The sequence below is a fragment of the Mustela erminea genome, chromosome 17, assembly GCF_009829155.1.
Source record: "Mustela erminea isolate mMusErm1 chromosome 17, mMusErm1.Pri, whole genome shotgun sequence".
Lineage (NCBI taxonomy): Eukaryota > Metazoa > Chordata > Mammalia > Carnivora > Mustelidae > Mustela > Mustela erminea.
The window spans coordinates 12944650-12958686 of record NC_045630.1 but is presented as its reverse complement, the minus strand read 5'-3'; the positions used below and the strand labels follow the sequence as shown (position 1 = coordinate 12958686).

The following is a 14037-nucleotide window of genomic DNA, read 5'->3' as shown; positions in this document are numbered from 1 at the left end:
CATCCCCATCAGATGCAGCACATTCCTTAATAACATCCCTGACCTATAGTGTGCTGCTTCTCTGAGCCCTTTCTCTCTCTACAGTTCCGTTTGTTAGTAACTTCTTTGAGCCCAAAGATACTCCCTACAATTTCTTTCTTTCTTTTTTTTTTTTTTTTTAATTTTATTTATTTGACAGGCAGAGATCACAAGCAGAGAGGCAGGCAGAGAGAGAGAGAGAGGGAAGCAGGCTCCCTGCTGAGCAGAGGACCTGATGCGGGACTCGATCCCAGGACCCCGAGATCACGACCTGAGCCAAAGGCAGTGGCTTAACCCACTGAGCCACACAGGCACCCCTCCCTACAATTTCTACTCATCAGATCTCCCTTCCTCTCCCTGAGACACCAAGTATAAACCTGTGGTGTAATGGCGTGCTCACATGACCTTGAATTTTTCTAGGCATTCCTCTGATTGCCCTTCCCTACTTGAACCCAGATTCATTTTCCCCAATGAATCAATCACCCGCAAGGAGAATACAAATTATTCAAAGAGAAACAGAATAACTTTTAATAAGATAATTGGTTGCACGGGGATGAAGGAGGCTGAGAAGAATCCCGGAGGTAATGAGAAGATTAGAAACAGCAGGAGAGTAACAACATTCTAGCCTTAGTAGGGAGGAGGAGGAGGTGGTAGCAAGTCTGGGGGCCTGGGTCCCCTAGCTGAAGCTAGAACCACAAAAAGCCTTTGCGTCAGGGGCCGGAGCCATGGAAGGGACACTGCCAGGAGCAGGAAAAACCTTGGAAAAAAAAAAACAAGAAAAACCTTGGCTTCTCCCCTGCCCTGACCCCCTCTAATCTCCCAGCAGTGCTTCCTCTTGACTAAATTCAGTGGAAACTCAGCTACAGGCCTGTCTGCCCTACGTGAAAAGGTTTTTTGTTTGTTTGTTTGTTTTTTTAACCTATAAGCAGCGGGTGCAATGATTAAAGCCACCTTGGTTGGCAGCGGCATCACTGGATCTCTGCTGCTGCCATAACGGGGCACTTTTCCTATGTGTCTCTCTTCACATCGTCTTCCATCTGTTGTAAGGACTTGAGTCATAATAGGTGAAGGGATCACCTTACTTAGTATGACCTCATTTTATCTAATACTCTGCAGCCACCTATTTCCAAGTGCGGTCCCATTCTGAGGTACCAAGTCAGGACTTCAACATACCTTTCTGGAGGACACAATTCAACCCATAACAAGGATCTTTTGGGATCTAGATGGTAATTCAAACCGTGAGACTAAAGATGGTAATTCAAACCGTGAGACTAAAGAGGAACCCATTTCCCTAGCCCCTAGGGAGGGAGTTGAAGGGAGATCTCGAGCCCTAGCTTGGGAATGCCATCTTGGAGAATTGAGGGGATGAGGAGAATCCAGCAAAGGAGGCTGAGAAGGAGCTTTGAGTGAGGCGAGAGCCAAAGGGGAGGCACGTGGGGTCCTGGAGGCCAGAGGAGGAAAGCAGACACGGAGGAGAGTATCAGCCGAGGCCAAGGCAGCTGACAGATCAAGAAAGAGGATAAATAACAAAACAAATGAGTAAACAAAGAACAGAATCATACGTATAAGTACAGAGAACGAAATGATAGTTGCCAGAGAGGATGGACAAAATGGGGGAAGAGGAGCGGGAGATGCAGTTATGGAATGAATGAGCCACCAGAATAAAAGGCACAGGAGAGAGAATATAATCAATGATCGTGTCATCGCACTGAATGGTGACAGATGGCAGCTACACTTGTCGTAAGCACAGCATAACCTATACACTTGTTGAATCACTATGTTGTGCAGCTAAAAATAATGTAACGTTGTGTTACAACTATACAAAAAAAAAATAATAATAACCTCATGAAAAAAAGAGGAGGATGGGGAAATGGACATCTGATTTGACAACTCTGAGGTCATTTGTGACCTTGACCACCAAATTTCAGTGGAGCGGAGAGGATGAAAGCCTGATTCGTGTGTGCTCATGAGAGAGTGGGAGGAGAGGACTTGGGGACAGCTGGTACAGAAAATTCTATTTATGTGTTCATGGTTTCTCCACCCTAGCATGGAGGAGCCAGAGGGCAAGGACCTGGGAGTATCCCATTTGTTTCTGTATCCCAGGGCCCGGTGCCGTATTTGTTAAAACCATGTCAGAGATTGTACTAGTATCTCCTTCAGATGTGGGGCTCTGTAATTTTCCAGTTTGATCCGAGCAACAAATAGTAGAGGGGATCAATAGGGCTGGACTAGATTTTTCTGGTCTTTCAAGCTCTAAAATTCTATGATTGTGTGACCTGTTCTATCCACCAGCCTCGCGTTAACACAGCTAGGAATCTAAAGAGTTGTTTGTTGTCATTTGTATTTGCGAGCAACTGTCAAATGGCTGGAATAAGTGTTCCATTCATAAACTGAACATTGTTGAGTACCTGTAATATATATGGTATGTGTGCTATGTATATGGTCCCTTTAAAGATGCAAGACCAGGGAACCCAGGGTGGGGGAGGCTTCCCTCTACTAATACTCTGGAGGTCCAGGAGGTTTGATGTGGTTGGTGCTACTGTGGTTGCTGCTGAAGACAGAAGAGGCCCCGAGTGGCCCCGAGCGTGCAGGGCCTCGCAGAGCTGCAGCTGCCCAGGACACAGAGCAGCATTCACCAAAGCATAAGTGACCTCTATTTGCCTCACGACTAATCGGCCCGGGGTGGCCACAGAGAATGGCAGTTCAGGCAGTGGGAGGAGGGGAAGATGCAGTCCACAGATCCACCGTGCTACAAGCCAGACACCGTATTCCCCACCACATCCAGGGGAGAAGTCTTCTGCAGCAGGGGAACCGCACTTTTGTTTTTTCCTGCATGATCTGTAGGCTCTCAGTAAGGCCCTGTGAGCAGGGCAGGGTTTAGGCATAGATAGGAGGGCCCAGGGTATTATCTGCAGGAGGTGCACCTCAGGGCTCAGTTGGTCAAGCACCTGCCTTCAACTCAAGTCATGATCCTGGGGCTTTAGGATCGAGCCCTGCTTTGGGCTTCCTGCCTGAGGGGAGCCTGCTTCTCCCTCTGCCCATCCAACCCGCTTCTGCTCTCTCTCTCAAATAAATAAAATCTTAAAAACAAAAACAAAACAAACAAACAAAAACCTGTGGGAGAGGGGCAAAGCCAGGACAAAAACCTAGACATCCTGACTCCAACTATCTGCCCTAGGAATAATGAAAGTGTTTGGATTCTGTAGTTTGTTCCTGGATTAAATAATATTCTTTTCAAAACAACAACAACAAAAAAATACTTTATGACTGCCTTGCTCAAATCCTTTCCGAAACAAGGTACCTCAGCTTCCTTGTAAAACAGGGAGCAAAATGTCCAGCTTACAGGGTTCCTTGCAGGATCAAAGGCATAATATGAATGAAAGTGCTTTGTAATATACAGTGTTCGGCAGACATTTATTAATGGTTAGAAACCACCAGACTGCCTCTTGCACTTATAGATTAGGCTCTCCCACTCATCTGACCTGACCTCTTTATTCCACTTTCCACTCATTTTCTCCGTCCCTCCTCTTCTAACATACAGAGGAAGTGGGAGGTGAAAAGAGCACGTGCGTCCAACGCCTGGCTTAAACGTGGCTTTGGGTAGCGCGCAGGTTTTGCCATTCCGGAGTTGCTGAGAGATGCTTCTTGCCCAGAACTACATTTCCCAGCAACCCTCCCGTGGTATCGGCGGCAACGAGGCGCATGCGTCTATTGCCGCCCCGCCTGGTCTCGGGGCCGCACCTCCGAACCGGTTTCGCCCCGCGGAGCCGGCAGCTTAAAGTGCGGCGGCTGCGTTCCTCGCCCGCCGCTGCTCCCGAGCCGTAGCGGTCTCAGGTGCACCTCAGCTCGGGTCAGTGCCATGATCCGGCAGGAGCTCTCCACATCCTACCAGGAGGTACATGGCAGCTGGGGGGCGGGGGCGGAAGCAAAGTTTCCCGTGGGGCATCCGAGCGGGGTCCCCGCGTCCGGGCGGGTTGGGGTGCGGGGGGCGTCCCGGTGGCTCGAGTGCGGTTTTCGAGGAGTGCGGCGGGGGAGGGGGTCCCCGCGTGCGGAGGCGCGGCGGGACAGGAAGGAAGCGGGACGCCGAGCCTCCTCCGGATGCCGCCGGCGCGGGATGGAGCCGGGGCCCCGGAGGAGCCGCGACGGGTCGCCAGCAGGTGAATGATTAAAGCGGAGTCGGACCCCGGCAGCTGCGCGCGGGCGGGCCTTGACCCCGGCAGATCTTTGCAACAAGTGTTGGCACGGGCGCCCTTCTCCCGGCTGGAACGGATGTGCGGGAGGCATTAGCCTCTCTGCAAGCCCGAGGCCTCGTGGCCCCTTGCAGGTGTAAATGACAGCGATAATTATGCCTTGTTTTTGGAGGCCCGCCTAACTTTGCAAAGGTGCTTCTCGCCGAGCTCGGTTTTTCTTAACTGTCTCATCTCCTCCCACTACTTTAACTATCACTTTCCAGCTCTTTGTCTCTTTCTTGTTCGTGCTGAGCTCCAGGCTGCGGTTCCGGCTTTCCCTCACACGGTGGTCCCCTCACTTGTGAGCTCAGTCAGTTCCACATCTTCAGTCCTCCGGTTTGTGTCCCTGTGTCTCCTCTGGCCAGCTGCGTGAGATGCTGTGTTACCAGCTCTCCCTTTGGTGTCTCCCATGCTGTGCGGGTTCCTTTTGAGGCCCTACCTTGATCCCACAACATCCCTTTTTACAACCTGATGCTCTTGAACGACCCAAGTCCAAACTTCTTAGCAGCTTTCAAAGCGCTGCTCAGAGTCATAGCTTCAATTATCATCTCACCCACCTATATTCTAACCACACTGGAAACTCACTCTTTACAAAGGTGCACCTGCTTTCCTGTCCCTTTTCTGCTTTCTCACACAGTTTCTTTTTCTTTAACTGTCTCTGAAACTCCATTGGTTAAAATTCCACCATCCCCCAGTTATTCAAGGAGGGATCTTTAGTCCCACGCTCCTTGGAGACTGACTTCCCAGATCAGTCTAGCATTCTGCCTGTCCTTCTCCTATGTACTTCCTGTTGTCTTGATCAATACTGACCACTATTGACGTACATTCCTTGCTTTGTAAATGATCCTGTGTGGATCAAGCAGATGGCTTAGCTCTAGAGTGCAAGGGGAAGCCTAGTTGAAAGTCGATGAGATTTGCCTAAGGCTTGCTATTTTTTAGTATAGGACCTGCTCTGGAATCTGACTTTGGGACAAATTTCTATATTTCTCCTACCATCTCCTTTATCCCAAAGGAGCCAGATGACTTTTAACCCAGTGCTGTGGATTCTGTGGTCTCTAGATTCTATACTCTAGACAGTGAGGGAATTCTCAGGAATGAGTTGTGTCTTTCCTCTGTAAGTTTTCAGGTTTATAGGGAGAAGAGCATAGTGGATAAATACTACTTTCAAGTCAGAAAGCCTGTGTTCCTAACCTGGCTCTGCTTCTGGCCATTTGTCAAGTCACTTAACTTCTCTGAGCTTCAGGTTTCTTCATTTGCAAAGGAGGGTGGCGATAGGCCTTATCTCCTATACCAATGAGTTGGTATACAGAATGTGCTTAGCTCAGCGCTTGGCAGGGAGAGACCCCTCAGTGAATGGTGGCTCTTGTTAACAGAGCGTGGGCAGCTCCTGCTTCTAGGGAGCTTTGGGATCCTGGTTTGTAGGACCATGTCCCTCACTGTCTACAGACAGTACAGGTTGTACAGACAGGTTGTACACAACCTGCAGTATCACCTTTCCCAGCAGGGCTTCTAAAATGGTTATTAAAATATAGGCAGTTATCTTGCTTTTAGGGGCAAGGCCAAAGGTAGAGTCACTTTTCTTTTGGGGGCACCCCAAGATGGAAGACATCGAAAGGACCCTTCCCCTTCTTCAGTGGCTCATTTTGAAGTCCCTGTCTCTTGCTCTGTTCAGAAGGAGGCCTCCCAGAGAGTGGCCTGCGCTAGTCCTGCCTGGATTGTTCTGACAGCAGACCTAGCTCTGAGTGAAACTGCTTTGCTGAAGGGGGATTTGGCTTTGGGGATGGGCCAGGCACGGAGTGGACTCGTTAGGGCTGCAGGTGGTCAAGAAGGGAACTGGGTTGGGCTGAACCTGGGTAAGGCCTGGAACACAGAACTCTGGGCCTTCTCAGAACTAACATCCTTCTTTCTCTTTGGCCAGCCAAGAGTCTTGGGACGTCTTGCTCTGTGCTCCCACGACCCGTATCTCATAGTGTTTCTTCAGCCTCCTACTCCTCTCCCACGTGTTGATTTTCTTGTGAGCTTGGAGGTCTTCAAACTGAAGGTTTTATCTGATTCTAAGGGGCAGGAGTGGATGCATAGAAAGGATGATAGAGGCACTTGGCTGGCTCAGTGGGTAGATCATTTGACTCTTGATACTGGGGTTGTAAGTTCAAGTTGCATGTTGGGTGTAGAGGCTACTTAAAACTACAGTTTAAAAAGAGAGAGATTGAAGACCAGTAGATACATGAGAGTTTTATTTTAACCCAAGTCTCCTGGAGATTAATTTTTAGTGAAAATGTTTTGAGACCTTAAGTGCTGACACTGTGAACCTAAGAAAATACTTAGGAAAGCTATCCCCTTCCCCTCCCTCCTAATTCAGTGATAAGTCCTCTAAATTCTGGTCTTGATCTCTCTTGCCCTCTTCCTCCTCATTGCTATCAGAATTGTTGGTTATCATTGTATCCTTTTGCCCGGTATCCCTCTCAGTGGCACTTCCCCCATTTCCCAGATGAGAACACTATGAGGGGAGATTGAAGTTACCAGCTACCAGGATCTGTTTCTGGGATGGGCTGCCCTCTCCATTTCGTTCTGCCATTTGCAGTCGGCCTGCGTAGACGCGAGCCAGAGTCCTGGAGAATTCCGTCACCACTTTCACTGTTTCCTCCTGCCTCTTAACAGACTCTTAGCTGCGTTTCCTCCTCCTTCTCTGGGAAGCCGTTAAGTTTATAGGCTTTGGAACTAGACCAACTTAGATTTGACTTTTGGCTCTGTGGCCATGGAAAGTGTTGTGGCTGAATTACGCCCCTCCAAAAAGATGTGTGGAGAATGTGAACCCCTAGTACCTCAGAAACTGACCTTATTTGGAAATAAGGTCATTGCAGATGTAATTAGTTAAGAGGAAATCATCATGAAGTAGGGTGGGCCCTTATCCAATATGGCGTCTTTATAAGAAGATGACCGTGTGGAGACACAGAGACACACAGAGACTCCATGTGGAGATGAAGGTGGAGATTGGAGATGAGATGCCTTACAGGCCAAGAACACCGAAGCTTGCCCACCATTACCAGAAGCTAGGAGAGCGTCATGGAAAAGATTCTTCTTCACAGCTCTCAGAAGGAATCAGCCCTGCCAACATCTTGATTTCAGATTTCTAGTTTCCGGGACTCTGAGGGACTCAGCTTCTGTTCTTTTGAGCCACGCGGTCTTCGGTGCTTTGTTAGAGCAGCCCCGGGAAACCGACACACAGGAAGTTACATCACTTCTCTGGGCCTTGGTGTCCTCATCTGTAGAACTGGTATAGCACACCCTACATCATGTGGTACTGTGTGTGTGTGTGTGACCATCAAGAGGGACTTTCTGCTTTCTTATTCTAGTCCTAAGTAGCAGGGCTGATGCAGCTGACCGATTTGCCCTCTTTGCTCCCCCTCCAGCTGAGTGAGGAGTTGGATCAGGTGGTTGAGAACTCAGAGCGGACGGACGGGCAGGAAAAGGAGACAGACGGAGTCCAAGGTCCAGGAGTCTTACCAGGTAAGTGGGTTCAGCGCTGGGGCGGAAGAGCTGGAAAGTGGTGCTCTGCCGTTGCCGCAGCCAGAGGCCCCAGCCCGGGCGCCTTGCCAGCTGGGTACCTGCGGAAGAGGAGGAGCCCCCCTGCCCCGTGCCCCGGTGTCAGGTCTCCAGTATTGCCCCAGTTCGAAAGCTATCCATATTTAACCAGCCTGGGGACGGAGAATGTATCCAGGCCAGTGTCTGTTCTTTTCTGTGCTCTGGTGTGAGCCACTTCCTGAGGCCAGGCCGTTGGATACAGTGATCTCTGCTCTTCTGTTTGTTTTTCCCTAGGAGGCAGTTAGCAGTGGAGCCTCTTAATATCCAAGTCACTTCCCAGGGCCCTCTAGGAGAATATAGGCCTCACTTCCTGAACATCAGGTCTCCCCACGATTGTCACCCAGCCGGGCAAGCAGGGTCCCATTTGTCAGGCCGCATCCTGGGGAGTCTTACGGACTCCCTCCTGGATACACTCTGCTCCCTTATGTGACGTCCTGGGTAACACTTGACTTCCCAGACTGCTTGCTCCCTCCAGCCGCCTTCGCAGTCTCCTTCTAGCTCTTGGGTGTTACATGTTGGTCAGAGGCCCCCAGGTCGCTGTGGAGGACAGGCTCACCCCGGCCACCCTCCCTGCTTCCATCCCTGCTTTGCTCGCACACGGGGCCGCGTTCACACTCCTAGCCCAGAGCGTACTAGCCCAGAGCTCCAGACTTGTATATCCAGATGCCCCCTGGTAGCTCTGCTTGACTGTCCCAAAGGTACCCTAAACCCCAAACTGACCTCATGGTCTCCCCCCATCCCAGCGTGGCCCTTTTCTGGCATTTCCTGTTTCGGGGAATGGAACCCGCCGCCCATCCAGCTGAATCAGAGTCATTTTCTTCCCCTTCCTTCCTTTCTTCCCCGTTTCCTCTGCCGCTCAGCCGCGCTCGCCTTCTTTTAGTTAGGCCTCCCTCCCGTCCACTCTCCGGCGTTTTCGTGGTTTTAGTCCTCCGCCTAGAAGGGTCTTCGGCCTGTCATCTAGTTAATGCTAATCATTCTTCAGCTCTCAGCGCGCCCACTGTTCTCTACAAAGCCTTTCCGACCTCCTGGCTGGATCGCTTCCCCACTCCAACCCTGTCCCTTGCGGCCTGCACACCTCTCTGTCGGAGCCATCCCTGATGGGACGGGGGATTCGTTTGCCGGGCATTTGATGAACGCCGGTGCTGCCGGCACGTAGGCTCCGTGAAGGTAGACACCGGTCTGTTTCCCTCACCACCTTGGCCCTGGCCGTGCAAGAAACCTTGGTTGAATAAATGAACAAGTGAATGGAGCCTCCGCCTAACTCCCAGCTTCTTGGGTGGATTAAAGGTGGGCTTCTGCTCCTCGTGATGCTTGCATTTATAGGGAGAGGGCTGAGATGGGTTCTTCTGTTCTGGTGCTTAATCCCCACAAGACTAGAAGGGAGGAGACCGGAGGAGGAGCTCTTTCCTGGCTGCTTTCTTGGAGCCAAGCTCTGTCCTACCCGTTGCCCCACTGAACTCTCATAGGTTTCACCTCCAGGGAGGTGGTCAACCTGATTTTCATGGTTGAAGACCCGAGGCCCAGGGGAGTTCAGGAAAGTATGGAAAGATCCCTGGGCTGATAAACAGACTGAATCCAGCTATGTCTGACCTCGGACTCTTCCTACTACACCAGTGCCTTTTAAGAAGTATTTTAAGCATCTTTTATTAAAGCCTCTTGCGTAAAAGGTAGTAGCATGTCTGCCCCCACTCTGGCTTTCGGCACTACCTCTGAAGCCCTCAAGCCCCAGGGAGAGAACGGTACATCCCTATTTATCTGCATTAGCTCTGGATATTAGTTTCTGTTGTCTCTATAACGAATTACCACAAAGTTAGTGGCTTAAAGCAACACAGATTTATTATCTTACAACTCTGGAGGGCAGAAGTCCAAAATGGGTCTCACTGGGCTAAAATTAAGGTTTCAGCAGGACTGCGTTCTTTTCTGGAAGCTATAAGGGAAAATCCATTTCGGTGCCTTTTTGAGCTTCTAGGGGCTGCTCACATTTCTTGGCTCATGGCCCTTTTTCCATCTTCAAAGCCTCCCGTGGCCGGTTGAGTCTTTCTCATATCATTTCTCGTATCGTCTGACACTGACTTCTGCCACCTCTTCCCTGTTTAAGAGCCCTGTGGTGGTGTTGGGCTCACCCAGATAACCGAGGAAAATCTCCTCGTCTTAAAGTCAGGTGAGTGGCAGCTTTAAGCCCACCTGCTGCCTCAGTTTCTCTTTGCCATGTCACTTGAGCTGTTGATAGTGCCAAGAATGAGGCCTTGGACTCCTTCTGCCTGCTGCACACCCTGCTCTCTGCCCTCGGGTCCCCAGTCCACAGAGGATGCATGGAGATGGCCGGACGAAGAGGAGACAGGCCAGGCTTGGAAAGATGAAGAGTTCTTTTGTGTTTCCTCTTAGAGATAAGTGCCCTGCAGACTGGGAAGTGTTCCTGGTAACCTTTGGCCTTGGCTTCTCTTTTGCCTCTGATTCCTGGGGCCTTAAATCCTGAGGTCAGCCTGAGCAGGAAGGCGGACCTCAAGCAGAGTAAATTTTGGGTAGTTCCAGGGCCTGGCAAGAGCCTCCCGTACTTTTGGCGGACCCTTCTGGGTGCATCTCCTTTGTAGACCATAGAAGATCCAGACTCAGAAGTCTCAGTAGTGAGTTGGCCTGAGCTTGATGAACTTGATGACCTGATAGACAATTCTCAGAGCTCATTTCCAGCCTTTGAGCCCTTGAACAATAGTTCAACTAATGGTAATGAGGACAGTAGCCACCATTTATTTCCTGGGTGCCTTCAGGTACTAGGCCTTCATAGGGCTTTGTGTCTGTGCTTACATAGAGCCATCATGGCCACTCTGCGGGGGAGCTGGTTAGTCTGGAGGCATGGAGAGGTTAAGTAATATTCTTAGAGCTTCTGAGGGGCAGGGCTGAGATTTGAACCCAGGGCTGCCTCCCGGGGTGTCCTGACTCTGGCTCAGTTTCTAGATGAGCTGCTTTTCTGCTCCCAGATTCTCCCCTTCCTCCCCCCGAGTCACTCTTGCACTCCGTCACCTGTTACTCCATGTGCTAAAACCACAAAGGCGAATGAGGCAAGGTCCACCTTCAGGGACTCAGGACATGTAGAGAGAGAAGGCAGGTTCCCCGCAGAAGAACTTCTCCGTCCCTGTATAGAGCCTGCTCTGAACAACCTAATGAGGGCCTTTTCTCCCTGTTAGGTGCTTTCCTGGCACTTGGTACTTTTTCTTTGTAGAATTTGAATTTAGCACAGTCGAAAGGGCATACTTATTGAATATAATTTTTTTTTTCTTTTTAAGATTTATTTATTTTAGAAAGAGTGAGTGAGCACAAGCCAGGGGCAGGGCAGAGGGAGAGGGAGAGCGAGACCCCTCAAGCAGACTCCTTGCTAAGCGCAGAGCCAGATGCAGGGCCTGATCTCACGACCCTGATATCACGACCTGAGCCAAAGTCAAGAGTCAGACTCTTAATGGACTAAGCCACCCAGGCACCCCTTGACTATAATTCTTTAATGAGTTGTTACCAACCCCTTGGACTGTGAGGCACTCCCAGAACTTCGTCTTTCCCTCCTTCGTTGCACCTCTGACGCTTACTTCGCAGAGCACCCGGTCCCTTGTGGGGGCTCAGTATTTGTATTTGTACTTCAGGAGCGGGGGACGTGGGGGTTTGGAACAGGAATGTATGTCCTCTGAGCAATAGGAATGAATGATTGAGGGTCAAGGAAATAGTAGGGACAGAAATGGGGCTTCAGAAATGAACAAAAGGGGGCTTCCTTAGTGAAGGAAGTGGGATTAATGGGAGGAAGGGCGCTTGCCCTGCGCAGTCCTAGCACACGAAAGCACCCAATGGCGGGTGGCTGCTGTTCTCCTTAGGTGGAAAAGAAGGGGCTGGCCAGGGAAGAGGAGGGGTGGCACCCGCAATCATGGAGAGCGCGGGATAAAAACAGGGTGCGTTGGAAACTGGGTGGCGGGGTGCGTTTGGAGTGGTGGGTTGGCGAGAGAACTAGAAGCAGATGAGGCAGAAGGACAGATTGAGTGCGATTCGGGAGGGCTTTGTGTGGCAGGGTTTAGCCTTTACTGAGTGGGGCGTATTTAATGGGATTGGAGCAGACCGGTAAGCGGGGTAAGCGGTGCCACTGCGCTGGGTCAAAGGCTGGTGTGGCGGGCTGCCGCGAGGAGCGCGAGAAGGGAGACTCAGAAGACTCTGAGGCCGGGTGAGTGGGCGGATGTAGACCTATTTCAGTCTGGAGGGGTGAGTACTTCCAAGAGAAGGTGTTCTTGTGCTGCAGACACATGAAACCCCAGTGGGTGCGGTGTATCTGGGCTGAGCTGAGCAATGGCACAGTGAAGGTGGGAGCCTTGAAGAAAGCTTGGGACCATGTGTAGAGGGAGCTGCGGAGACTGGGCCTCGAGGAATGGCCACGTCTGGGGACCAGGAGAGGAGGGGGAGCTGGAGCCTGATGGAGGGCCTCGCGGTGGGAGCCTTAGGACAGGAGGCCAGGACTGGGATGCTGAGGCTGCTGGCACTGCACAGCACAGGTTCAGGCTAAGCACCAGACGTTCAGGATTATATTCCCAGTTTTACGCTCCGAGATAAGTAATTCCAATCCGTAGTCTGAGAGCCTCAATCTGTTTCCTCTCCATCAGGGGAATCCCAACCACTTATTCTCTCCAAAGGGAGAAATGAGAGCAGACATGTTAACTGAATAAGCAGTTTATTATATCACAGTTGAAATAAAATTGAGGAAGACACTTGGCTAGTTAGTCATTACAGTCAGTTCTCCATGGAAACAACTGTATATTAATAGAATTGACAAAGATCAGCAGCCAAAGGAAAAAATATATTGGATCTCCTCAAAATGAAAAACTTAAGTGCATTAAAAAACACTACCAAGAAAGTGAAAAGACAGCCTGCAGGATGAGAGAACTTTTCAAATCACATGTCTGATGAGGGGCCTGTATTTAGACTATAGAAAGAAATTTATGATCCAATAATAAAAGGACAACCCAAATAAAAAATGGGCAGAGAATCGGAATAATGTTTTTCCAACACAGAGGACTGATAAGTGTCAGCCGTCGTCAGGGAAATACAGATCTACACTACAGGGAGAGGTGTTTGGTTGTGTAACCTTCAGGCCTGTGAGGATGGCTACAGACAGATGGACAAGTTTCAGTGGAGAAGCAGGGAAATTAGGACTCCCAGAGATTGTTGGTGGAAATGTAAAATGGTGAAGATTTTTTTAATGGTAAGATGTATTGGTGTCTTGTTTGGGAATTGGAATGCCATGGCATGTACTGTGGGGAAAACAGTCTGGCAGTTCCTGAAAGTTCAAATACAGAGTCACCATGTGGCCCTGCAGTTCCACTTCTAGGTACATATCCGGGGGAAGTGAGAACTCATGTCTGCACATAAACTCGCACACGAATGCTCCTAGCAACACTACTCATAATAGCCCCAAAATGGAAGCAACCCAAAGGTCCTTCAAGTGATGAATGGTTAAATAAAATGGCATATTCACACAATGGAATATTATTTGGCAATAAAAAGGAATGAAAAACCAATATGTGCTATGTCATGGATAAATTTTGAAGATCTACGTTAGGTGAGAGAAGGCAGACACAAAAGGTCATATATTGAGTGATTCCATTGGACTATTCCAGAATAGGCAAGTCCACAGAGACAGGAAGCAGGTTATTGGTCTCGAGGGACAAGGAGGAATGGAGGAGTGACTCCTAATGGGTATGGAGATTCTGTTCGGGTAATGAAAACATTCTGCTAATTACATGGTGATGGTTGCACACCTTGAGAGTACACTAAACACTAAATATATTCACTTTAAAGAGGTAAATTTTGGGGCGCCTGGGTGGCTCAGTGGGTTAAGCCACTGCCTTCGGCTCAGGTCATGATCTCAGGGTCCTGGGATCGAGCCCCGCATCGGGCTCTCTGCTCGGCGGGGAGCCTGCTTTCCTCTCTCTCTCTGTCTGTCTGTCTACTTGCGATGTCTCTCTGTCAAATAAATAAAAATCTTTAAAAAAGAAAAAAAAAAAGAGGTAATTTTTGTGGCATGTAAACCATATCTCAGAAACCCCACCAAAACAGCAAACCTACCACATCACTAAAAAGGGGGGGGGAGGAGACCACTCATTCCTTCTTTGCATTCAGAATGCATCTTGGCCCCATGCTGTTTGCAAGGTTGAGTTTTGCAGGATTACGGTGGGCAACCAGT

At 49.8% G+C, this 14037-nt stretch overlaps 1 protein-coding gene across 12 annotated transcripts in view; it reads left to right on the top strand.

Annotated features, from left to right (window-relative positions):
• The window catches only part of PACC1 (proton activated chloride channel 1), a 166727-nt gene that overhangs the window by 121179 nt on the left and 31511 nt on the right, over nt 1-14037 (top strand). For 8 of the 12 annotated variants that reach the window (XM_032318525.1, XM_032318531.1, XM_032318527.1 and 5 more), the window contains one exon: nt 7658-7754. In XM_032318525.1, coding sequence (XP_032174416.1) covers nt 7658-7754 — 97 coding nt within the window. Of the gene's footprint in view, nt 1-3100; nt 3914-7657; nt 7755-14037 lie in introns of those variants that run through there. The other 4 variants (XM_032318522.1, XM_032318521.1, XM_032318523.1 and 1 more) reach the window with 2 other exon arrangements.